This window comes from Synchytrium microbalum, assembly GCF_006535985.1.
Source record: "Synchytrium microbalum strain JEL517 chromosome Unknown SmJEL517_scf0028, whole genome shotgun sequence".
Classification (NCBI taxonomy): domain Eukaryota; kingdom Fungi; phylum Chytridiomycota; class Chytridiomycetes; order Synchytriales; family Synchytriaceae; genus Synchytrium; species Synchytrium microbalum.
Window position 1 is genome coordinate 77,493 of NW_022158377.1, and position 23,861 is coordinate 101,353.

A 23,861-nucleotide genomic window follows, 5' to 3' on the forward strand; every position below is an offset into this window, starting at 1 on the left:
CACCAAAACCACAAGGAGCCATTATCTTCCCTTCAGAATATGCCAAATACGAAACACACTCTGAAGGCCCACACGGTAAGCTTGACTGTTGGCTATAGGCAGTCAGTTAATTGTCGGCAGTTTCCGACTTGAGCTTAACAACCTGCATCATTAAATCTCCAATGGACGATTCAGCTTATCTTATCCATTTTAAATAGTTCCCCACTTCAAGCCACGAAAAATCTATGCTGATGTCTTTGAAAAGCAATTTGGTATCAATCTAGTCTCTGACAGCTGCTTCAGTCATATCTTGATTCAGCCGCCCTCAAACACTCTTCTTCACTCTTAGTCTGCCCCAAGTTTGAGAAGGTTGTCTACGTCACCATTCCTGGCAAGTGTACTTGTGAACCAATCAACGTACACCCAAAGATCATCAAGGCTCCTAAATTAATTCACGATGGCAAGCACTTTGATGGTCATGATGACTATTATGGTCACGACGAAGAAGTCACCACCATCACGGAATTCAAAGAAGTCAAGATCATCAAGGAAGATGACAAGAAATGGTGGTACGTCTCCGCGATTGATTTGCTTGTTCCGTTTGCTGTTTAACGAGTTTAGACCAATTCCGATTGAACTAGATCGGTGATTATGACGGTATGATCTATAGAGATATAGATCTCACTTCTATACGCACAAATAAAAAGTATTCACCATACCTCATTTGTCTTATGCGTACGTCTTACATTTTGTGCACGATACCTCACTTCATAATCGAGTTCAACAGCGTATTCGAGGTTGTAATCTCGAGAAGAGACAGACTGTCAGAAACATAATTTTACGATAATACCTACCTCGACATAATCAAAGAGAAATCCTCCCCTCGTGCTATCGTGCGAAAATCGGATGAGCAAATTGATGTATCCGATTTTCGCGTCAAACACGCTTGTAGTTGAGATCTGAGAAGAGCCTACGGTCTATGGTAATATGAAATTCGGTATCTGAGTCGAGATGAACTACACCACATGTCCTCTACACCGTGAAATCTCCAAAACTCAAAACCAGATGCAACACACTTACTGCTAATTCCAGGACAGTTGGATAGAATATGAGCTCATCCGGAACGACCAATCCATTTTTACAGCCTAATATCAGTGGCTCTAGGTCTCCCAATAATCCCTTCCTCGCTCATGTCGAATCCAATCCATTTGAAGATCCAAACTCACAGCTCACTCCAGGAGGAAGCACCAGTACCAGCAGTCTGCCAATTGGAAATCCAGGTGCAAACTGGCAGCAATTTGTAGCTGGAAGTGTCGGATCTCCTCAGGAAATCACTTACCAGCGACAACCAACATTCTCATCCAACGTAGGATCCTTGCTCACGTCTAGCTTGTCCCAGAACAATCCTCCCGCAGTCACGCCCCAAAGTAATCGAAATAATAGTGACTCGCCCTACTATCAGTCTCCTCGATCTTCGGCGGGGTCTGCAGGAGCAGCTTCTCCATTGGACGATATGCTATTATTGAAAGTCACGGATTCTCAGATAGATGTAAATAAGCCAGACTCGTTGCTTGATTACAAGCCAGCGCTCCCAGCTCGTAGGCCGACAATTGGAGCTCCGGCACTGGCACCTCGTCCCAGTGAAAGTCCCAGACGTGACTCTCTCTCAGCAGCAACCAGACCCTCAACGCCATCGCGTTCGGTATCACCATCAGTAAGCAGTATATTAAGTGACCAACAAGCCCCGCCGCTTCCAGCTAGGCCGTCGATAAAACAAATGGCACCACCACCTTCAATCACGACTAGTAATAATCCATTCATAAATCCGTTTGTTTCGCCTTCTCTCGATACTTCTCCCGAAAGAATAGCTAGGTTGAAACATCAACCCATCCAAATCCACACGCCACAAGCTGATTCTATAAACCGTAGACCACCAGAATTAGAACAGGGACCTGTAGAAGTGCAGCATAAGGGAAGCGTTCGATGTTTTTGTATTTCTGGGACTACCCTGTGTACAGGGACTCAAAATCTTAGGATTTTCAATGTATCTACAGGCGAGAATACTCGCACCAACACCTTGGGTGATTCAAAGCCCATTTGCATGTCTTTTCTGACAAGTCGACAGCCCAGTGACGAAGGACGATTTGTTTGGGTGTCGGTGGAAAGTCCCAAGGCAACCGCCGAGAAGGGAGAGTTGTTTTGTGTTGACGTTAAAACAGGCGAGACTGTTGAGCGACGCGTAGCTCACTCGGCTACTGTTACTCACATTCTGAGGTCTGCAAAGACTCATATGTGGACTATAGATGATAACGGAGGATTGAAGATATGGGGTGAAGATAAGAGCGGGCCTGGGGGTGTGATATCACTCCTGACCTCAAAACCTCAATCGCTTCGTATCAGCAGCAGGCAGGCTGTCGCTCACCTAGCTCACGGCTGCCTCTGGACCGCACAGCATAGAGTAATAGAGTGTTACAATCCTTTGAGCGACGCATTCCAGCAGAGATACGATGCTGGACCATCAATAGGCTCCGTTACAGCATTAGCCAGCACTTCACTACCTCAGTACGTATTCTCATCTCACGATGACGGCAAGGTGTTAATATGGGATAACTTGGAACGAACAGGTCGCCTACGGATTGTAAATATTAGTTTATACCGTATTACAGCTTTGACTGGTGTCGGCGACCGATTTTTGTGGTTGTCTTTATCCACGGGAAAGATGCAAGTGTATGATTTCGGAGACAATGCCACTTCCAGCAACTGGAACCATGTCAAAGATTGGAATGGGTCTCATATTACGGAATTGACTGTAGATGAGCCTTGTCATTTAGAAACTGGTCGTCTTCATGTTGTGTCAATGTCAGAACATGGAGTTATGAAGATGTGGGATGGGTTGCTTACTAGAGATTTTTACGGTAAATTTTAATTACTCTTCTTTCTCCCATTTCGTGTTAATTTATAAATTCATGCACAGATCGAGAGATGATAAATCGTGAACCACAATTTTGTACATACAAGGATATCAAGTTTTTCGTCGGAAGCTTCAACCTAGATGCAGCAAAACCAGACTCGCTAGACGAAGGCAGAAATCAAGACACTGGCTTTCTGTCTGAATGGCTGTCGACTGTGAATAACCCCGACTTTATAGTTATTGGACTACAAGAAATAATTGATCTAGAGAGCACGAAAGCAAATGCTAGTGAGTTGCTGCCCTCTTTTTAAAGTCTGCTTCATTCGCTGACGAGTACATTCATCTTTCGCAGAAAAGTTCCTTCAAGGTTCGAAAACCTCAAACGAAAAGAAGAATCAAGACCATAGATTTATGCTTTGGCAGAAACGACTCGTGACATCAGTGCGAGAGTGTATACCAGATCGAGTATACAATCTCGTACAATGTAATGTGCTTGTTGGTCTGTTTCAGGCAGTTTTCGTTGCAGATTCGGAAGTCTCACGCCTCAGGCGAGTGTTATTTTGTTTGCAGGTCCAGCCGGCTATTTCTGATCATCTAGTTTCTGTAACATTTTAGAGATGTCGAAGTGCAGTTAGTCAAGACAGGTCTCGGCGGTGTTTACGGCAACAAGGGTGCCATCGCATCTCGGCTGATATTCGATGATAGTTCCTTTTGTTTTGTGAACTGCCATTTAGCTGCCCACACTGCAAATCTAGCAGGTCGGAACGCTGATATTGCCAACATCATCAAGGATTGTAATTTTATGCCCAGACCGTTCTATGACAACACGTGGGTTAACGGAGGAGATGGTAGTAACTTGCTGGACCACGATGTGGTCGTTTGGTCGGGCGATTTGAACTTTAGGCTGGATACGTTGGGTAGAGAGCAAGTTTTGAGTTTGATTGAGAGGCGAGAGTGGAATCTGTTACAGGTAATGCAATTTACGGCGGTAATTTGCATCACCAAATCAAGACTAATTTTTCCGGTTGGTAGCAACATGATCAACTGATACGGCAAGCTCATTCTACTGCATTCCCGTTGCGAATGCTGAAAGAAGGCGCGTTGGACTTTCCTCCGTGAGTTGTCCTATACTGGTTTGTTTTTGGAGCCACGTTATCTGACTGCGCCAGTTCACTTCAATTTAGAACCTTCAAATATGATCGCAACTCGACAATGTACGATTCCTCAGACAAGAAGCGTGTGCCTGCGTGGTGTGATCGCATTCTGTACCGTGGGAGTACATTATCTCAAACTTCATATCAGCGATACGAGTGTCTCGTATCTGATCACCGTCCTATCGGAAGTGGATTTGTCACAAAAGTTAAGAAGATGAATATGCCCGTTAGAGCTGACGTGGCTCGTCAAGTTCGAATATTGGTGGAAGAAAACTTTAACAGGATACTGCAGGTTCGTAGATACGTCGCGATGGCTTTTTTTTTCGCGTTTGCATTTTCCTCACCATATGTTCTTTAGACCGCTCGAGAAGATTGGCTCACCAGCATAACAGGAAATAGAGCATTGGCACGAAAGATTCTGATGGAATCCAAATCCTTACGACAAGCGAGAGAAATTGCACAGACCTCATTACCACAGTCATCATAGTATAGCAGTAGAAATACTTTGTATATTGAATGCACCGCATGTCTCATAACTACATTTTATCTTACTGTCCTCACATCTACATTGTATCACACTGAAATTCAAATCTGCAAGACTGAATGCAATCGTGCAATTGTTGCATCATCGAATTGTACATTGTCATTTGACAGGCATACTTTGAAGATATCCAAGACGAGCGACTTGCAATTTTCCTGTATAAATTAAAGTAATCCATTTTAGGTTTAAACATTAAATCCCGAGAGGAGAGACACGCGACACTACTTACAGGAACATTTCGTTTCATTTGCGACAACAATGTATCCGCCATGCCAGGCATAGCATCATGACCAAGGTCTTGACGCAGAATATGAATGACTTTAACACATTCTGTAGCAACATCAGACCATCGATTTTGTGTCAAGGGAGTCATAAGACTTTGCAACCATTGTTCAGATATAGTCTTTTTCAAGTCTGGTACTTTGGCTTGACATACTTGATCTGAAGTTGTCATCAAGGATTGTAAAAGCTTCATCTAGAGGATTGACAGAAAATGTAAGAACGGGCTAGATCATGGAACACTCTGAATTGCGGGCTTACAGTTTCACACATGACTCTACGACGAGGAGCTACAGAAAAGGGCTTGTGTTGAGTAAACGTGCAAAAGAACCTCCAGCCTACTTCATAATGAGAGCAGGTACTCACTGTCATTGGAAGCCAAGTTGTTTTCAATACACAACAAGAAATCCTTATTTGCCAACATTGCCAACCAAGGCTTTCTAAACTCGTTCATCATGGCCTTCGGTTCATTGGAAGCTCGACACTTTGACAAGAGACGATCAATTGTTTCAACATGCATCCGAAGAGTCTGCATACACTTTTCTCGCAATATCGTGTTCTTGTTCCAACTGCAGTAGAAAAGAAGGTCAGCGAAAAAAAAACCGCCAACACCGCTCTGCGGGGATGATCACGATCATACCTTGCAACATTCAATAACTCTGGAACAGCCACAATTTCTGGAATGTCACCTCCTCTGATGATGCGATCCAATCTAGAGATGCAAGGATTTGGATTGGTGGGTGAATCCTTGAGGAGTCGAACCAATTCCTATTTTTCATAAGGGCCGTGAGTTCGTGACAACTCAATCAAAATTGGCATGTCCTACATCTTCAGGAGGTGGAGGAGGCTTCTTTGGACTCGCAACGAGTTTCGTTTGATGATATCTAAGTGGACAGTCTGTGCGTGAGAATCACAAGATGGTTTCAGCGTCGTTTTTGCTCACCGTTTTGGCGATGCGATAACACGCCGTAACAGGTACTCATATTCTGGCTTGAGATAGTACTTGACTTTCTAGCGAGTTCCCAAAAAGTGTTGGTTACATGGCCCTGCAGCAAAAAAAGGATTTCTCCGTTCAACTTACAGCATCTCCAGTACGTTGCTCGCGTTCAGTCAGCTCCTTTATCTTCTTTTCCAAAGCACTGTTGCTCAATGGCAAATCAGGAGCTTGCTTTCGAATTTCTTCAACCTGCACTGATAGCTTTGAAGCGTTGCCCTGAACAATCTGTTAACAAAAAGAACAAAAATGTTGACTAGGAGACTCACAACACAACAAATGTTCAAAGCAGTTTTTGGAGGAAACCTACTGGAGCCATAAGTCGCAAGATTTCATCGGTAAACGTCGGTTTACCCTTCCATTTTGATGCTTCAGACCAGTCGATGGGATCATCAAGTGGAACTTCGTATGGATCAATTGGAAAGTTGCCTAAACGAAAAACAATGAGTTTCCGGAAAGGGAAAAGGAGGAGCTCGAAGCTGGTAATTACCATTATAAGCAAAGTATTGACACTCCTTCAGAAGCGCATGACATGGCGAGTCATCTGCACCTTCAAAGAACAGTCCAATGATGACAGGTACAAGAGGCTCGAGCTTGCGTTTAGTTGGAGCAGCTTCTGCGGTACCTATCAGAAACCAAACAGGTCAGATTTCGTCCAGCTGACGTTCTAGACTATTTTGTCCGTACTTGGTATACGTTCATCAGTAGCCCCTTCATCATCAGACAAGTGACCATCTGGCACCAGCCATCCCTGTTTATCAAAGCGTCAACTATGCGAATTCGGCAATAAGAAAACTTTGCAATAACGAATTCTTCACCTCTTCGCTGACTTGAGAGCCGGCTTCAGACGCCAAATCATCTTCCTCTTCCTCATCACTACGACATTCTTCACCATCTTCGTCTTGTTCCCATTCAGCTTCCGAATCATTTTCATAGTCTAAAATGTCAACCTTTGTGAATGGTCGACGACCAACGCTCTTTGACTTTTTTGACCACGTTCCTTTTTGAAGAACAAAAACTTCGATGAATATAAACCGTCACTATTTCTGCCCAAAATTCTGAATTACCCCAATATGCAGGTCTCGTATCCTCGTGGAACTGCAGTAATTTCCAATGCAGTCCACGAATCTTTGACAGTGGATCTCCTTCCGTGATACTAGCATCCACATCAAACAAGTTCATGACCACTGGATCTTCTTTGGGAGTTTGGGCTGTTTTCTTGAATGAAATCTGGGGTGGTCGTAACTCCTTCTTTACATCAGTGATGGAAACTATTTTTCCAGATTGAGTCACAAGGTTTTCTACATCCAACTATCGTCACAACCCAACTTACGTTCATATTCCTTCGAAAACAGGGAAGCCATGAATCCTTTTCCAACTGGACCTTCATACCAATTGTATGGTGCAACGAAGACATGTTCCTTGACATGGAATGGTACAAACGGTATAACAGCTACATTGTCAAGTGCTGATTGTGAGAACAACAAAATGGTTCGTTGGAAAGAAGTCCTACCTTGGACGACGGAAGCAGCATCAGGTTTAACAGGCTTGGGAGTGTCCTTCTTTGGACCGGGTGTAAAGAAGCTAGCCAGTGTAGTCTGACCCTAAGTAGATAAAGATTAATAAATGTTGGAATGGAACAATTTTCAACTCGAGGAACCTTCTTGGCTGGCGCATCCTATTGATTGAATGATTGAGCATCAGCGAAAATTCGAAGTAGCAGGTTACGCTTTTTTTAATCTTACCTTGGACTTCTTGGTTGGAGCAGCCTTGGCCTTTTTCGGCTCTGGCTTGAATTCTGCATCCTGTTGAGAATACTTACGTAGTCAGCCTCACGCCAACAAAACGTCGTTACTTGTATGAATTGACGGTACTCACAGCTTTGGCGACGTTGACTTTGGCAGGAGATGCTTCTGCATCTCCTGCGGGATCACTTCCACTTGGTCCAGCTCCTGATTCATCAACAGGCTCTTCTTGAGCGATTTCGGCAGCCTGAAATTTCAGAGAGTATAGAAGAACAATAATTCAGTAATCGCCGCCAAAAAAAATTGTGGACTCTCGAATACCTTGCGTTTCTTCTTGCCAGGTGTTTTCTTTGTTGACTTGGCAGGCTCAGCACTTTTCGACGTTAATGCATGAGGCTCATCAAGCTCTACTACAGGATCGTCTTCAAGTATGATAGGTGTACTTTCTGGCGCGGATGAAGATACCACATCAGCTGGCGCTGATTCTGTTGGTGTTAAGGAGACTGTTGCTGCTGCTACTGATAGAGTTTCCACCACTGCTGCTGATGAAGATGCTGCAATCACTGATGAAGATTCTGCGCCTGCTGCTTCTGCGGCTGCTGCAGGTACCAATGGAGCAGCTTTGGTTGCTGCTGCTGGTGTCGTCGACGACGAAGCTGCTGTTGACGATGAGGATGTTGCCACTGAAGCAGCAGCTGCTGCAGCTCCCTTCTTTGGTTTGGTAACAAACAGCAAATCTTGTTCTCCTTGTGGCATTGCAGCAATGAGAGTGCGCAGAGCTTCCTTGGCCTAACAACAAGCACATTAGAAGAGAAAACAGTAACAAAGCCTGCCCACATAGTCTGACCTCGACTCGCACAGCTCTCCTTGGAACGATGGTATCCCTCAAATCACCGAGTAAATCTAAATCATTGACTTCCCATCTGTAAATTGCCAAATTCTATGGGACAGGTCTAACTGAGTTTTCTACTGGTGGATAATGTAAACGGGAGCAAAGATCTTACGGCTATCGCTACTCCGTCCTTTTCCATTCCATAGTTTGTTCTTGTGGCAATAACTGAGATTTCCTTCTTAATTTGGCCAGCTGAAAGTATGGGTTCTGCGCCTAGTTGAAATAATAAATTGAGAAGTCGTTTTCCCCCTTTCAGAGTCTAATTGTTCACGTTACCATCTGCATCGAATTCACAGAGTTTTTTGTGAATATTGGTCGCCAACGAAGCAACTGTCAATTCACTAGATGGAGAAGCAAGTTAAATAATTGATCAAAGAGCGGGCGAATACCAGGCATTCTTTACCTATCTTGCACCAATTTCGCGAGGAGGGGATGACATTGAGCAGGGAAGGCATCCAGTTTGGTCTTTTGAGTCTTCTTGAGCTCATGAAAGGCGACAATATCTAGTTCGGGTGCACGATAAGCGAATGCATTTCTGCGAGCACCACCTCTTTTCTGCTTGCATACCTGCAGCAGTACTTGGATGAGACGACAAGTCCAATTTCTTTTCATTGAAGACCACCTTGTTCTTCTTCAGCGATACCAAGGCCTAAATCGTGCAAATATTGGATCAAGAGATTTACAAAATCGATGGGAATGGAGCCGAGGATATCTTACAGCTTGTGGTGCATCATGACCTAAACATTTGTGAAATACATGAGCACGAGTGATCATGATCTTGGCTCAATGATGGACTGATACCTGTCTTGGCCTTCTTTCGCAAATTTTGAGTAGATTTGGGCGTGGCTTCTATAAGGGGTTGTTGTGGGATCAATAGTTGACATATTGTGTGCCTTCAGCTTTACGACGAAGGGCCGGGTTCTGATTCTAAATATGATTCTAAATATGAAGATCTTATATCAAGTAACCAACGCGACATACCACTAGTAGGAGCATCTAAACAGCAACAAAAACAGTGAATACTTGAACAGTAGTTGTCAAACACAGGTCATTGTGGGGGTACAGTACCATCTTTATCAGTGGGAGAATCCTTCCTCTTCTTCTTGTCAGGCTGACCGTCTTGATTTACTATAAGAGGGAATAGATCTAAGTAAGGCTGCGCTTCCACATTCACAAATCTGATTTGTTCACCATGTTGCATGTCAATGTCGCCATTCCCGTCTAACAAGATGGAAGGATTCATATCAGTATATAGCGAAATATTCCAGATCAAACATCCAAGTATGGGCGATTCGCTTTACCAATGGTGATGGTAGCTTCAGGTGCTGCTTGCTTTGGAGTGTCTTCATCGCTGACTACAATGACAGTCTCATCGGTTGCCATATTTACTAGCAGCAACACACGATCGCAGTTATATTGACTATGGCCGAGTTGGGTGCTAGATTTGTTTTTGAATCGTGATGTTTCTGCATGTTTGGACAAGCGAATCAATAGAGTGGGCAACGGAGAGGTAGGAGGGGATTTTGGACGCGATGTTTCGGTATCCTATGTAGTTCTGATATATTGGACACGTGCTAACGCATTGATCTCTACGTGATTACTAAATTTTGCCTTGTAACTGCACGAAATCGACTACAAGTGAGGAAATAGGCCGATTCGAGGTCAGTTTCCTTTCGATCGCTCATGGACGACACCAATAATGGAGAACTGAAAAGCTGATTTCTGTATACTGCCATTTCTTCGGTCGATACTTCAATCCGACCTTCCAAACATTTAAACTCAGACCCACAAAAAAAACCATACAGCTTATAAAACACCCAAAGCTTCTCGAAACTCTGGACATATGGAGTTGCTAAAACCATCTGCACTGGAACGGTTACTGCCAGCCGGACGGTTTGCCATCTCTTCGCCTCTGAACGAATCCCTGCCGGTCTCGATACAAGTCATCTATGAAACAGTGGATTGTAGCGGCTCAATTACCAGTATATATTATAACCAACTCTCGAGCGCCGACAAACCCTGCGCCCCATCAAATTGCACAGTCACTTCGAGCTTGGGTTGCAACAATACGGCCAGTCGCAATTTTTGCTTCGACACGCCATTCAACCCAACTACTTATGCCACCTCCTTGCTTGGAAGCACCCCGTACCTTGGCGTAGCTCTGTACAGTTTGGACTCAGGTACCTCAAGCGCTTTTTTCAAGAGTCAATGTTGGGATTGTGTGCTGATGGATATGTTGTTTTTTCGTCGCTCATCACCTTTCTTCATTCGACCAGGTTGTGCTGGATTTACGTCGGCAATATACACTGCAATAGGAGGGTGCCAATGTGATGCATCATGTGAGTCTCTTGCCTGAGCTCAAGAATGAGAGCGCCACTAACCTTTTTGTCTGATCTAGTTTTCTCGGAAGCATATGTATCCAATTCCAATGGATCTGTTACCGAATTGGATTACTCTACAGGAGACTGTACAGGTCCAGCAACAGGAACAGATCTTTCACCATTCCTCTATGACTCTACGATCATGGGTGTATGTCAAAACAGCTCACTCGGAGACTACTTTGAATTCTTCACATCAACCTCGGCGTTTACCGGAAGCTTTATGTCTACAACCATGAATGCAACCGTCACAACACCGAGTCCATCTCCATCATCATCCTCCGCTTCCACAAGTAGCAATGGTGCAATAATTGGTGGTGGAAGCAAGACCCCTGTGGCTGCAATAGTAGGCGGAACTTTGGCAGCATTGGTTGTACTAGTGATTGTCTTTGTGTAAGTCACAGACACGAAACACTTAAGTGTCCTTGATTCTGACAATTATTCCTGCTACAGGCTTTTGTGGAGACGTAGAGCCATTCAGCAACGCTCTGATAAATTAATGGCCGGCACATCAAAAAGTCAAACGGCACCTGTACCGGTACCAATAGCACCTGTCGCTCTCACAGACACTAAAGCTAGCGCTCCGTCTATGGAGGCTGCAGGAGCGATACCAATATCACAGGAAGCCGATCTGTCGTGGAGGCCCGTCGTACTAGGTGAGGATCCTACTGCACCAAATAGACGCTTCATCCCACCTCCCGTTATACCATCAACACCGGGCCAGTATCGCGAAGAGTTTGTCGCTGTTTCGTAAGTACACGCCTTTTGGATTCCAAGGGTCTCAGCATTAAATCTTTTTTTCTAGGGCATTCTCGGCTGATCCCTCCATCTCTCAATATCTACCATTGTCACCTGGTGATCGAGTTATAGTGATTCAAGTGACTAACGATGGGTGGGCATGGGCAGTGAACTTGAACTACGATCCTAACCACAGCGGTCTAGTGCCACTTGATCATATTCAAGCGGTCCCTACCAGAACCGTGTCCTAAAAATAAGCTCTGATACATCTCGAACTCGGAAACCTGCTTGTCCTTCTTGTCTTCAATCTGTAAACTGTAAATGCAAAACTAGAATAGATTATTAACGACCTCGAAACAATATGGGCCTAGATGCAACAATATGGGCCTAGATGCTCGACTACTTTGAAACAAACATATGGCTTTTTTAACAGTTTTATTATAACCGCTGGATAACTCATATGGTGAATCTCGTTGGCACTAGAAGTTCTCAATTTGTGTTTTCTGTCGTACTAGCCTAGCGGTCGGTCTTCTTTAAATCTATATAGTCAAAGCTATCAATAAATAGAGGCGATTCTACCTTTTCTGCGTTTGTCTTTTCGTTGCCCATTCAACGCATTCACCAATACTCAAAACATCCAGAAAAACTCCTCGCCGAACATGTCCGGAGAAAATGTCAAGAAAACGCGACGAGGAAAACGCGGAGGCAAGCAGAAGAAGGCTAAGGAGGAAATAGTCCAAGATCGCAAACGCAGAAAAGTGGAAGAGGTAAACTCCAAAAAGTTGACTTTGCAAAAAAAAAAATTAGTTTGTATTGATTTCATGTTTCAGGAGGACAATGTAGTGCAAGATCCCTCTAATAAACCAGCTCCAGTTACCGATACCGCTGCCTCTTTCCCCGCAGTCAACTTCACATCGACCACAGCACCAACATCTGATCAACCAAATGACTTCTGGCTTGTCAAGCCGGATCTACGACATTACTTGACTAGTATAGAACGCACCATACAGCAGGAGTTTGCTGAAAACTCGGAAGCTGATGATGAAGGTGTGCTATCTCATTGTGTTGGTCGAGCCTCATGAATATGTCGATAGTACTGAACCAGCTTTTTTTCCTACAACCTAGACCGACAATTGCTACTCAACAATGCATTCAAGGAAATGAAGGACAGTGAAAAGGAAATTGCTGCTGATGCGGAATGCTCTCGGATCTTGGAAGCGATATTGGACGTGTCCAATGATGAATTGATTGAGGCTACTTTTGTCGCCCTTCAACCAAAGTAAATCGAGCAAACCATGTAGACCTATCAAGACGATCTAACACAAATGTTTTACACGCAGTTTCATGGATTTGGCCCGACATCGTATAGCTTCTCATGTCTTGCAGAAGCTTATTACTCTATTGGGAAAGATGGGTTCTCGACAGGTACCAAAAGAAGCAAAGATTCAATGCGTCTTAATGTGTCAACGTATGATTAATCGCTTTCAATTGTATTAGGATGAGCCTAGACCAGATGTCCTTTTGAATTTCTGCAAGGTACCAAAAATTGAAACTAAAGTTGGCAGTGCGTATCCCTCCGTTATTAACTTGTGCTCCACAACTGCTCTACCAATTAGACGTTTTCAGCGGATTCATATGGCCTCGTGGCCGACATATACGGCACACACGTATTGCGAACCTTACTCGCAGTCTTGTCAGGGAGCATACAAGAGTTAGCAGAAGCAGATCACCGAAAACAAAGATATCCTGATCGTCGACATGACGATGAAGCTAATTCGAGTAGTAGAGACAGATCACAGGCACGTGTTGCGTCTTTCAACAATAAGTATTTTCGAAATTCTTTTTTTTTTGCTTACACACTGTGGCCGACTTTAAAACCAGGCTGGCGCAATACCACAACCATCAACAGGACGCTCACTAGTTCCAAAGGAGTTTACGGAAGCCTTTCAAACTCTATGTATCACCATGATTGAAAAGTTTGAGACGATAGATTTACAAAAGTTGGTGTTTGATCGTGTTGCAAACCCAACTTTACAGGTTGGATTGATCGTTTCCTGTTTGTAGACGTGTAACTAATTTTCCAATCATGTCATGGTTTCCTGTAGTTGTGTCTCGTGAATGAGCATACAAGTCTTCCGTTTCTCGAAAAGCTTTTCAATATCTCTGATTGTAAGTCATGTAGCAGCATTGGCAGTCTCTTTTTCGCTTTTGGTCTCACTCTCTCGTTTTGTTTCAACAAAAGGGTCAACAACTATTGCTGGTTCTCAGAATGCCTTCTTGATGGAATTGTTGAAGCATCCTATTGGCTCGAGATTGGTTGAGCGACTCATCATGGTATGAGTGTATGAGTGTTAAGTCGTTCAAGGAAATCGCTTGTTTTTGCTCACACCTCTCTTGTTTTTTATAGAATGCTGATGGAAAAGTCTTGCGCAAACTGTACATGACATACCTCGCGGGACATCTCGTAGACCTGTGTCAAGATCCAATATCCAACTTTGTTGTCCAAAAGTACATCGCTCGACTGACAACTGCAAAACAATTGAGCAAGATCGTCAAGGAACTCTGTGAACGATTTACATCTCTTTTCAGTATGTATTCAGTGTTTCAGGTATACACACGTATATGGGTTGAGGCACTAAGCCAGTTTTTTTTGCTTCGTAGACTCAAATCGCATTGGCGTGTGCGCATCAATCATATCAGCATCAGCCAGAATAGGAGCCCACCATAAAGAAATCTTTGATGCATTAGTGACTGCTGTATCTGCTGATCCTACTACAGTGCCACAAGAGTTTTTGAAAAAGATCTTGTATCTTTCCACCACCCAACATCACGATCGTCGCCATCCCCGTGGTCATCACGGAGAATTAGGTCCTAGAATGCATATTCAGGGTGCCATGATTGTTGAAGGGTTGATTCAGTTTCCGTATGAGTATTCGCAATATGTTGTGTCTGGGTAAGGTACCATAGAGTAGAGGTCCCATCTATTTTTTTGTGCGGAGGTCCAGAGCTTGACAGATCTTTCTGATTCCGTGTCTTTTAGATTTGCGGGAATGTCGAATGACGAATCAGTATCGTGGGCGTTTGATGCTACTGGCAGTCGTATACTGGAACGCCTCTTCCGAGCAGAACATTTACCTGCTGATGCAAGAGCATCCATATTCAACGTGTTCAAAGACAAGTTTACACAAATGGCTACGGATCGATGTGCTAGTCACGTCATTGATACGCTCTTCCAATTGGGCGATATGGAGCTCAAAGTACGAATCCTATGTGTTGGTTATTCCATGATCTTTTTTTTGCTGACGTCGATTCCTTTGTCTCGCAGCAACGAATGGCAAGCAACTTATTAATGAACTATACACCCGTCTCGACTTCATTATATGGTCGATTGGTGTTACGCAATCTACGTATCGAAGAGTTTAGACGTGACAAGGAAGCTTGGAAGTCTCGTTTAAGGAATTTCGAGAAAAGAAAAGCGCATATGAATTCGTTTGTGGACGAAATGAATTCTGATGCAGCAAAGGCTCCCTCGGCGCCAACGATTCGTGATGTAAGTGTGGGGAAAACCAAAAAATCGCCGTCGCACTTCAATTGACTTTGGAATCCCTTTTCTTTAGAAACCTCCATCTACCCTCAAAGCAGCAGCAGCAATACCAGCAGTATCTTCTACTGCTGCTCCTATTATGGATGATGTTATGATGAGCATCTTGGATGCTGTTGTTGCAACCAAAAGTGGTGGCAGCAAAAAGCGCAAAAAGGGAAACACGGATAAGTGATTCTCATAGTGTATTTGTACCGTTTAGACAGTTTGCATATGAAACCTGTGTTAAATTTGACATGCTGTTTTGAGTTTCGCGTTATTGGTGGGACTAGCCCTTCAGATTTTCTCGCAAGTTGCCACGTCAAGAGGATCGCTGACGCTCCCTGGTGCATACATGCGAACGTGTCCTCTAATTTTCATTGGTCCCTTCTTACAAATCCTTCGCTATACCTTACGTAATTGCACAAACTTTGCATGTGTCCACGTTTAAACTGTTAGGCTCAACAACAGCAATCCCAACCACATTCTCTGGAACGTTGTAGCAGCATCGATACATATAGAATCTGAACTCTACATTACCGGACGATGACCGATACTGAATCTTCGGAAACCCTCATTTCTCCAAGGGAAGCAGGAGGTTTGGAGGATGCAAAACATGACATAGACATTGAACAAGCAAAGATTGAAGAAGCCAAGGCTGCTTTGTCTGCCACAGATATAGCAAATTTAGAGCACAACCGAAAGCATCTTATACCGATAATGATTGGGTTGGGATTTGTGATTTTTTTATCGGCTTTGGATTCGGTAAGTGTTCAGCATGTATCGATCGCTCTTGTCTTAAGCAGTGTGGATGCAGTTTGGAATTGTATACATGCATGCTCCCTTGCATGCTTTGCTCAGTTTCTTCAGGCTAATCTGATAACTTCAATAGACGATCGTAACTACTTGCCTCCCCGTAATTGCCTCGGATTTAGGCGATTTGAGCAAAGTGGCATGGGTCGGTACTTCCTTCCAGCTGACATCTACGGCAACGATGCCAATTGTGTCTAAACTGAGTGACTTCTTTGGACGACGAAACATGCTGTTCGCTTCCATTGCCATCTTCTTGGTTGGGTCTGCATTGTGTGGAGCGTCTGTGAATATGGTACAATGGGCAGCTACTCGACTACAGTCCCTCGCTATTTAACTGACGCATCTTCTCCAATAGATCATGTTGATCTTCTTCCGAGCTATTCAAGGCATTGGGGCTGGAGGTCTTATGACTCTAACCTTCATCATAATATCGGAGATAGTTTCGTTACGGGAAAGGGGCAAGTATCAAGGAATACTGTCAGCTTGTCTGGCCATTTCATTATTGCTTGGGCCTGCCGCTGGAGGCCTATTCACTGACGATCTCAGCTGGAGGTAGGGGACCAGTCCTCGGACTCTCGATTGCATTTTCATTTAAGTCACCATGTGACACTTTTCGCTACATAGATGGGGCTTTTACATCAATCTCGTTGTGGGAGTCATTCCAATCGGATTATTGACCGTGTATTTGAGACTCCCTGCTCCAAAAGGAGCGTCAGCCGAAAAGCTGAAGGTAAAAGAATCTTTTTAATAATGCTTAAATTGTTACAAATGTGTAATATTCCCTTGTTCCAAATGCAACCCTTTGCTATGCAAGTCAACATTTTAAACTAATATGCAAATTTACTCTAGAGGATTGACTACTTGGGTTCCGCCGTACTCATCATTGCCTGTATCTTCTTCCTATTGGCTTTAGCTTGGGGCGGCCATGAATATTCATGGGACTCTGGAGTCATTATCGGATGCTTTGTAGGTGGTGTGGTCTTCACTGCGGTCTTTATCTACATTGAGGGCAGAGTTGCCATCGATCCTATAATGCCTCTCCGTAAGTGTTCTCTTCGATAACTGTTTGAATCCACTCGTACTGATTCCATTTTCCGAATTCCAGACTTGTTCAAGAATTCCAATTACTCGTTCAACGCTATATGTGGTTTCGCCTTTGGATTTGTGTTCTAGTAAGCTACGAGCTCTTGTCCAGTTACCTATGCAGACGTGAACTTTGCTAATGAAAAGCTGCGTCATTTTAGTGGATTTCAATTCTGCTTCCCAGAGTACTTTCAAGTGGGAAGGAGCACATCAGCCACCACTTCCGGAATCATGGGTTTTGCAATGGTAAAGTCTCACTTCGTCTTTCCAAACAGTCCATCAAACGCAACTCGTCAATGCCATTAATTCCTGTCAGGTGATACCGTTCATACTTTCATCAACGATATCAGGTATCCTCATTACAAAGTATGGCAGATACGTAGAGTTCTCGAAAGTGGGCGCATGGTAAAGTCTCAGTGAGTTTTTCTAACGCACCTGGTCAATCACATTAATTCATTCTTTAATCAATAGTTTAAGCGTAGTCGGTCTCGTCCTCATCAGTCGCTGGAACTTGGAAACCTCGTTTGGAGAGCAAGTCGGATCCTTCGTCGTTTTCGGACTTGGTGCAGGGTGCACTATGACACCTCAATCGCTTGTCGCGCAGATGAATGCAGAACCAAAGGAAATTGCAGTTGCGACGTCGACGCAGAACTTTATACGGACAGTCGGAGGCGTTCTTGGAATTGCGGTTGTAAATACGGCCTTAAACACAGCCTGGCAAGCCCGCTTAGCAGAGCTCATAACACAGAATGGACTAACCGTAAGTGCTTAATGTTGGCAAAGCTCTGTTATCGTTGTTTCTCATCCTTCGTCTTCGTCCATTTAGGCGTTCTCTGGATCCTTATTTATTAACGGCAATTTCAATCTGTTTGCCATCAACATGTTACCGGCCGACCAAAAGGCAATCGTGATATCAGCCTTCTTTTATGGATTCCAGATTTGCATGTGTAAGTGTCCTGCCAAAGCATCGTTGCAAGTCAAAGCTCAACAAACTGAAAATCTCGGTTCAATCAAACTTTAGGGGTCGCTGCAGGAATGACAGCCGTAGCTGAATTCTCTGCCATGTTCTTAACTCATGTCCCATTACGGACAACTGTGGGTGTACATAAGACTGAGGTTGGGGGCAAGAAAGGAGCAGAGTTAGAAGCCACAGAGCCTGTTCTCAAAGATGTTACCGCCCTCGATTAAAGTTTTTGGATACGGCTGATTTACCAATGCATTAATAGTAGTTTATGATGGTTGTTACGACCAAGTGGCTTCCGTACATATAAAATAATACAAGCTTTTACAGCGCAATAGATTTTTGCTGCAAACTCGCATTTGCTTGGATTTTACCCATCCTTCGCTATCACTTACGTAAAGGCGAAGCTAAAACACGTCGTCAAAATAGGGGCACGCAAATAGGATGGAACTCACTTTTTCCGGAACGTTTCCTTATTATTGCTACATTTCATATATTTGCTATACATTGCCCAGCTATGGCAGACACTGAGACCTCAGAAACACTTATTTCTGAAGGTCCACAAGAAGCCTCGCAGGATAACAAGGATATCGAGGAACAGAGGATTGTGCAAGAGCAGAGAGCTTTGTCTGCCGAGAACCTGGCGCATAATCGTCGCAATATTATCCCGATAATGATTGGATTGGCCTTTGTTATCTTCTTGGCTGCATTGGATGGTGTAAGTTTTATTTTTTCTCGCAGGGAGATAGTACCGATCGCTCGTGCTGGCAGTAGTATGAATTATTGCATATGCAATTTGGAAACTGAAAAGGCCATCAGTGTACACGCTCCACTCCCCAGTCTCTTGTTACTTGGTGTTTGTAACTAACAGTGTTTTGATGATAGACTATAGTCACTACTTGCCTCCCTGTAATTGCCTCAGATCTCGGTGATTTGAGCAAAGTCTCCTGGGGCAAGTATTCAGATGTTGAACATGCCATGGCCTGGTTTACTAACCCTGTACCTCGCTAGTTGGTACTTCCTTCCAGTTAACGTCAATGGCAACGCTTCCAATTATTTCCAAGCTCAGCGATATTTTCGGGCGTCGAAATTCGCTCTTCGCATCAATTGGCATCTTCTTGGTTGGATCTGCTCTTTGTGGTGCATCTGTGAATATGGTACAGCACATCTTCACGATTAGTCTCTTGTTATGTACTAACGAATCTTCTCCAACAGATCATGTTGATCTTCTTTCGAGCTGTACAAGGAATTGGGGCAGGAGGCCTGATGACTCTTACGTTTATCATCATATCCGAGTTGGTTAGCCCTAGGGAACGTGGGAAATACCAAGGACTTCTATCGGGTGCTTCCACAATGGCCTTGTTGCTGGGTCCTGCAACAGGTCTTGATTTAGAGCTACGACTGAAACCGTCCGCATCCATTTCTGATCTTTTACACGTACCTAGGTGGACTCTTTACCGACTATGTCAGTTGGAGGTAATCGCTGAGCTTTCCATTGGCCAAATACCGTTTCAGTGGCATGATGATTTCCACAATTATCATTCTTATTAGATGGGGCTTTTACATCAACTGCGTAGTGGGATTAATACCAATCTCATTGTTGAGCATGTACTTGAGACTGCCTACTCCAAAGGGCTCTTCAGCTGAGAAATTGAAGGTGATGAAGTTAATTTTATTCGACAGTAATTGAATTACTGATACAGTACTTTCTATTTCTCTAGCGTATCGATTACTTGGGATCCCTTGTCCTTATCATTGCTTGTATCTTGTTTCTGTTGGCGGTGGCGTGGGGAGGTCACGAATACGAGTGGACCTCGGGCGTCATCATTGGATGCTTTTTAGGAGGTGCAGTGTTCACGGCTGCGTTTATTTACGTTGAGAGTAGAGTTGCCGTTGATCCCATCATGCCTCTCTGTAAGTGTCGGTGTTATTTCGATTTGTGCGTCCACTCGTTCTGAAATTGCTTCTACTTCAAATAGACTTGTTCAAGAATGCCAATTTTACCCTGAATGCGATATGTGGATTCGCCTTTGCATTCGTCTTTTTGTAAGCATCAAACATTTTGGCTGCATTGACATGGCTGGTTTGGGATAATCAGGTTGCTAATTGTTTGTTAATTTTTAGTGGATTTCAATTTTGCTTTCCTGAATACTTTCAAGTGGGGCGCTTGACATCAGCAACCACGTCTGGAATCATGGGATTTGCCATGGTACAGTACATTTGAGTCATAGTTGAAACTACCATCACCACTTCAAACCAATATTTGCCTTCCTCCTTTGCAGGTGATACCGTTCTTATTCTCATCAACAGCAACCGGATTCCTAATAACAAAATACGGACGCTATGTCGAGTACCCAAAAGTGGGCGCGGCTATCGCGGTGGTGGCCCTCATTTTGGTCGCAAGATGGGACGTGAATACGTCTCTTGGAGAACAAATTGGGTCTTTCATCCTCTTTGGTCTTGGTGCCGGGTTGTTCAAGGCACCACAGTCTCTCATTGCCCAGACCAGTGCCAAAACAAACGAGATTGCGGTCGCAACTGCAGCACAGAACTTTGTGCAGACCGTTGGAGCGGTGCTTGGCATTGCAGTTGTGACTTCTGCGCTAAATACAGCATGGCAAGACCGATTAGCTCAACTCGTCACACAGGATGGGGTAGCTGTGAGTGTTTCCGATACTTGTTTTTTCAGCGTTTGCTTCTCATGTATGGTCGTTGTTGTTTAGGCATCCTCTGACTCACTTTTCATAAACGGCAACTTTAATCTGTTTGCCATCGACTTGCTACCAGCAGACGAGAAAGCAATTGTAATTGCTGCCTTCATATACGGATTCCAGATTTGCATGTGTAAGTGGTTTTCCCAACAAACGTCACGTCAGATTTCAACAAACTGAAAGCTCCAAATCCTTCTTTCGTTAGACGTTGCTGCTTCAATGACGGCAGTTGCTGAATTCTCTGCCCTATTTTTAACTCACGTTCCATTACGGACCAAAGTGGGTGATCAAAAGGGGCCAACTGAAAGCACAAAGACCGAGACTGAAATCACGCAGCATGGTCAAAAGTGATGTGTGGATGCTTTCAAAACATAATATTGAAATTTAATAATAATACTACATAGCAGTTTGTTGTACCAGTAATGTCATCAAGTACATATAGAGTGAAGGCAAACTTTCAACAACTGAGCCTGTGTCTCTCTTAGCTTCATTTGTAGCTGCATCACAATTGAGGGCATAAATACTTTGTTTGATTGGATTTGATACTATGTGATATCCTTACGTAATAGCAAATCGTTCTACTTCCAGCTCTGATGTATACGGACCCCATAGACCCATCACCAAATACTTCAGCTTTGCCACATCATTGATTCGAGCTTGATCCCCACATCGTTCCTTCACAAACTGTTTCAATACAGCCTTACTACCATAGTATCGAGTAGTCAAGAGATTCTGCAGGTGAGGCAAACGAGGAGCTGCAAGTGAGAGCAACCCTTCACCTTCTAGAATGCAGCTAGCCAACTCTACATCTTTCAGCATGGTACAAGCTTCAGCCATGATGTTCAATGTTTGTAGACCTAGACTACTATTATATCTATCTCCTCGATGTTTCAATCGTTCCAGGTTTGGAAAGAATGTGAGTAGTGCCCTTAAATCTCCTTCGGCCATGCTTTCTGTTATAAGGTGCTTTATGTTACAGCGGTTTGCATTTGGTCGAACATTCTGTCGGTCCAACCACGTTGCAAGGTCCTTGCTCGAACTCGACAAGACCAAGGTCGTCAAAGTCGGGGTTGGATTCTGAAAGTACAATTCTAGGACTGGAGCAAAGCATTCCTCCAGTGCAGAGCAATGAAGTTGTAGACTGGTAAGGTTGCGACAGGTGTTGAAGAGAGCTGCTAGGCCTGTTTGCTTATTACAGTATGTGCTGACTTTTTCCAAAGTCTGAGGCCATGTAATAGTTTTTGGAAGCCTAGCATTTGTCAGTTCTGTCATTTCCAAGTATTTTATGTGCGTATTGCATATTGATTCCGGTTCAAGCGTGCCTAGAAGAGGTAGAGCAATGTCAATACTCATCCAAAAAGAACGTGAAATGCGTGTCTACCATCGACTTCCAAATGTTCTAGTTGAGGAAGCTTTGTCATCACCGTAGCAATGACAGGTCCAGAGACCGTCAATGCACAAAGAGAGAGCGACACCAAGTTATCCCAGGTTCCACCATTTGATATTTCTTCGCAGCTAGTGCTGCGATGTGTTCGCAGTCCCAACGACCGAACTCGTGGTCTCAGGAAGGGAGTCAGTCTCCTAAACCAGAGATTGTTTTCGTCTTCCGTGATTTCGATCTGCTGTAGATTTGGGCAACTGATTATAAACCCAATAAGCTGATCTTCAGTGAGGTCTGCAACGGGAAGTATTCTACGAATTACGAGCGATTGGATTGAATGCCGGAATCGTTCCGTGATGGGTTCACCAGTGGCAATACGGGTTGCGAGAGAGTTTGCGAGACAACCAGTCCTCAAGTTCTTCAGGTGAACGTTTCGGTACAAGATTGGAAGTACTAAATTGGACATGCTCTTATTTACGAGTGAGAGGGCCTGGTATGTGGGCTTATGTATTTTCGTGTTGGCTGACTCGTCAGGTCCTGGAGTAGGCTTTTTAATGAGCTTTATAGCCCCAAAAGGCTCTACGATGCTCTCTCGCAGCAAGTTGATAATCATCATAAACAATTCCTTGGGCAGTGTGTCCAAGTTTGAAGGTCGTAATTTTTCCATTATGACAAAGCTGATTGGAATGGATGCAGTCAGGGACTACTTGATTTAGGAATAGAATCGAGTGGCAGCTTACCGATAGTCAATGCCTTCAAGAGTTTTTGAGTTCTGGCGAGTTGAAGTTAGATCCAAATAGGTAGTATCTAGAAAAGAAGAACGTGGAATTACTAACTTGCACCTTGATTCCTGACAACATGTTGTATCAGCTTCTTCCGGTGCTTGCAACACAGTCCTCGCCTTCTTCAAACCCCAAAATAGCAAGATGTCCACTTTCATGTTTGGACCATGGGCTATCCGACCATCTGAAATATTCTTCACATCAAAATACTCACTTGGACTAGTCAATTTGAAGCCTATTACTAAGTGAGCGTCTCTCGGTTCCCACTCGAAGCTTAAATCTAACAATTTTGGTGTTTTAGTGGACGCAAGTACCATTGCTTCAAGGAAGCCCAAATATAAGCAATGGATTAATTTCCAACCTGATGTAGACTTGCTGGTTATGCCTCGACGTGTAGTTGTTCGATTCGCAGATTTGACATCTGATGAAGTTGCTGGTAAAATTGAATGACATGTGTGCATCAATGACTTTGTGGTGATTACAACTCACTCATTGAGTTCTATAGACTTGTTTCAGAGTGTCCAAACTATTGGTCGTGTTCTTGAAAGAGAATATCGAGGTGAATCTCTGACAATCGCTGTACAGGTAATCAAAACCATCGACACAAACCCTCCACTCGACGCTGAACTGACCCAGTTTATTCGTCATTTAAGGATGGACCATCTGCAGGACAAACTGTTGCACATGTACACGTCCATGTCATCGCCAGACGCAAAGGAGATTATGCGGATAATGACAGAATATACGCTGACATGGACAAGAGTGAAAAGGATGCAGCCAAAGAATTGGCAAAGGAGTCCAAACCTCAGGGTGTCGATTTCGAAGATCGCAAATCTCGAACACAGGAAGAGATGGCTCAAGAATCGGCCAAGTTGCGACCCTTCTTTACTCAATACGAAGATATCTGGCCCTAAGCGCCGCTCCAAATATAGAGCTCCG

General features: G+C 43.9%; 6 protein-coding genes across 6 annotated transcripts; 5 read left to right on the top strand and 1 right to left on the bottom strand.

Moving 5' to 3' along the window:
* Positions 1 to 1,087: 1,087 nt before the first annotated feature.
* Positions 1,088 to 4,531, top strand: SmJEL517_g04283 (uncharacterized protein; the record flags this gene model as incomplete). The annotated part of the gene is made up of 7 exons (XM_031170211.1): positions 1,088 to 2,894; positions 2,954 to 3,178; positions 3,243 to 3,444; positions 3,506 to 3,860; positions 3,923 to 4,005; positions 4,075 to 4,336; positions 4,403 to 4,531. The coding sequence occupies 7 exons, from the start codon at positions 1,088 to 1,090 to the stop codon at positions 4,529 to 4,531; spliced, it is 3,063 nt and encodes a 1,020-aa protein (XP_031023829.1).
* A 98-nt stretch (positions 4,532 to 4,629) lies between these two features.
* Positions 4,630 to 9,878, bottom strand: SmJEL517_g04284 (uncharacterized protein; the record flags this gene model as incomplete). The annotated part of the gene is made up of 29 exons (XM_031170212.1): positions 4,630 to 4,740; positions 4,815 to 5,060; positions 5,126 to 5,154; positions 5,231 to 5,433; positions 5,505 to 5,632; positions 5,691 to 5,748; positions 5,808 to 5,875; positions 5,946 to 6,086; positions 6,169 to 6,287; positions 6,349 to 6,483; positions 6,546 to 6,609; positions 6,677 to 6,858; positions 6,926 to 7,129; positions 7,192 to 7,311; positions 7,372 to 7,462; positions 7,519 to 7,536; positions 7,604 to 7,663; positions 7,737 to 7,850; positions 7,925 to 8,392; positions 8,451 to 8,543; positions 8,608 to 8,708; positions 8,772 to 8,836; positions 8,899 to 8,998; positions 9,063 to 9,144; positions 9,213 to 9,232; positions 9,297 to 9,344; positions 9,477 to 9,491; positions 9,564 to 9,716; positions 9,797 to 9,878. The coding sequence occupies 29 exons, from the start codon at positions 9,876 to 9,878 to the stop codon at positions 4,630 to 4,632; spliced, it is 3,318 nt and encodes a 1,105-aa protein (XP_031023832.1).
* A 2,392-nt stretch (positions 9,879 to 12,270) lies between these two features.
* SmJEL517_g04285 (uncharacterized protein) lies at positions 12,271 to 15,387 on the top strand (the record flags this gene model as incomplete). Its single annotated transcript, XM_031170213.1, has 14 exons — positions 12,271 to 12,378; positions 12,442 to 12,658; positions 12,737 to 12,890; positions 12,952 to 13,036; positions 13,109 to 13,147; positions 13,228 to 13,416; positions 13,493 to 13,648; positions 13,717 to 13,780; positions 13,854 to 13,945; positions 14,019 to 14,199; positions 14,273 to 14,564; positions 14,652 to 14,868; positions 14,937 to 15,161; positions 15,229 to 15,387. 14 exons carry the CDS (start codon positions 12,271 to 12,273, stop codon positions 15,385 to 15,387), a joined length of 2,178 nt encoding a protein of 725 aa, XP_031023831.1.
* A 350-nt stretch (positions 15,388 to 15,737) lies between these two features.
* Positions 15,738 to 18,275, top strand: SmJEL517_g04286 (uncharacterized protein; the record flags this gene model as incomplete). The annotated part of the gene is made up of 11 exons (XM_031170214.1): positions 15,738 to 15,956; positions 16,084 to 16,296; positions 16,360 to 16,556; positions 16,629 to 16,734; positions 16,854 to 17,046; positions 17,110 to 17,176; positions 17,249 to 17,333; positions 17,404 to 17,492; positions 17,559 to 17,847; positions 17,914 to 18,034; positions 18,109 to 18,275. The coding sequence occupies 11 exons, from the start codon at positions 15,738 to 15,740 to the stop codon at positions 18,273 to 18,275; spliced, it is 1,746 nt and encodes a 581-aa protein (XP_031023834.1).
* A 290-nt stretch (positions 18,276 to 18,565) lies between these two features.
* On the top strand, positions 18,566 to 21,110 carry SmJEL517_g04287 (uncharacterized protein; the record flags this gene model as incomplete). The annotated part of the gene is made up of 12 exons (XM_031170215.1): positions 18,566 to 18,766; positions 18,934 to 18,976; positions 19,060 to 19,205; positions 19,264 to 19,429; positions 19,494 to 19,524; positions 19,600 to 19,705; positions 19,770 to 19,962; positions 20,028 to 20,094; positions 20,173 to 20,257; positions 20,331 to 20,708; positions 20,772 to 20,892; positions 20,965 to 21,110. 12 exons carry the CDS (start codon positions 18,566 to 18,568, stop codon positions 21,108 to 21,110), a joined length of 1,683 nt encoding a protein of 560 aa, XP_031023833.1.
* A 1,956-nt stretch (positions 21,111 to 23,066) lies between these two features.
* Positions 23,067 to 23,836, top strand: SmJEL517_g04288 (uncharacterized protein; the record flags this gene model as incomplete). Its single annotated transcript, XM_031170216.1, has 4 exons — positions 23,067 to 23,167; positions 23,234 to 23,358; positions 23,428 to 23,507; positions 23,576 to 23,836. The coding sequence occupies 4 exons, from the start codon at positions 23,067 to 23,069 to the stop codon at positions 23,834 to 23,836; spliced, it is 567 nt and encodes a 188-aa protein (XP_031023826.1).
* Positions 23,837 to 23,861: the final 25 nt, after the last annotated feature.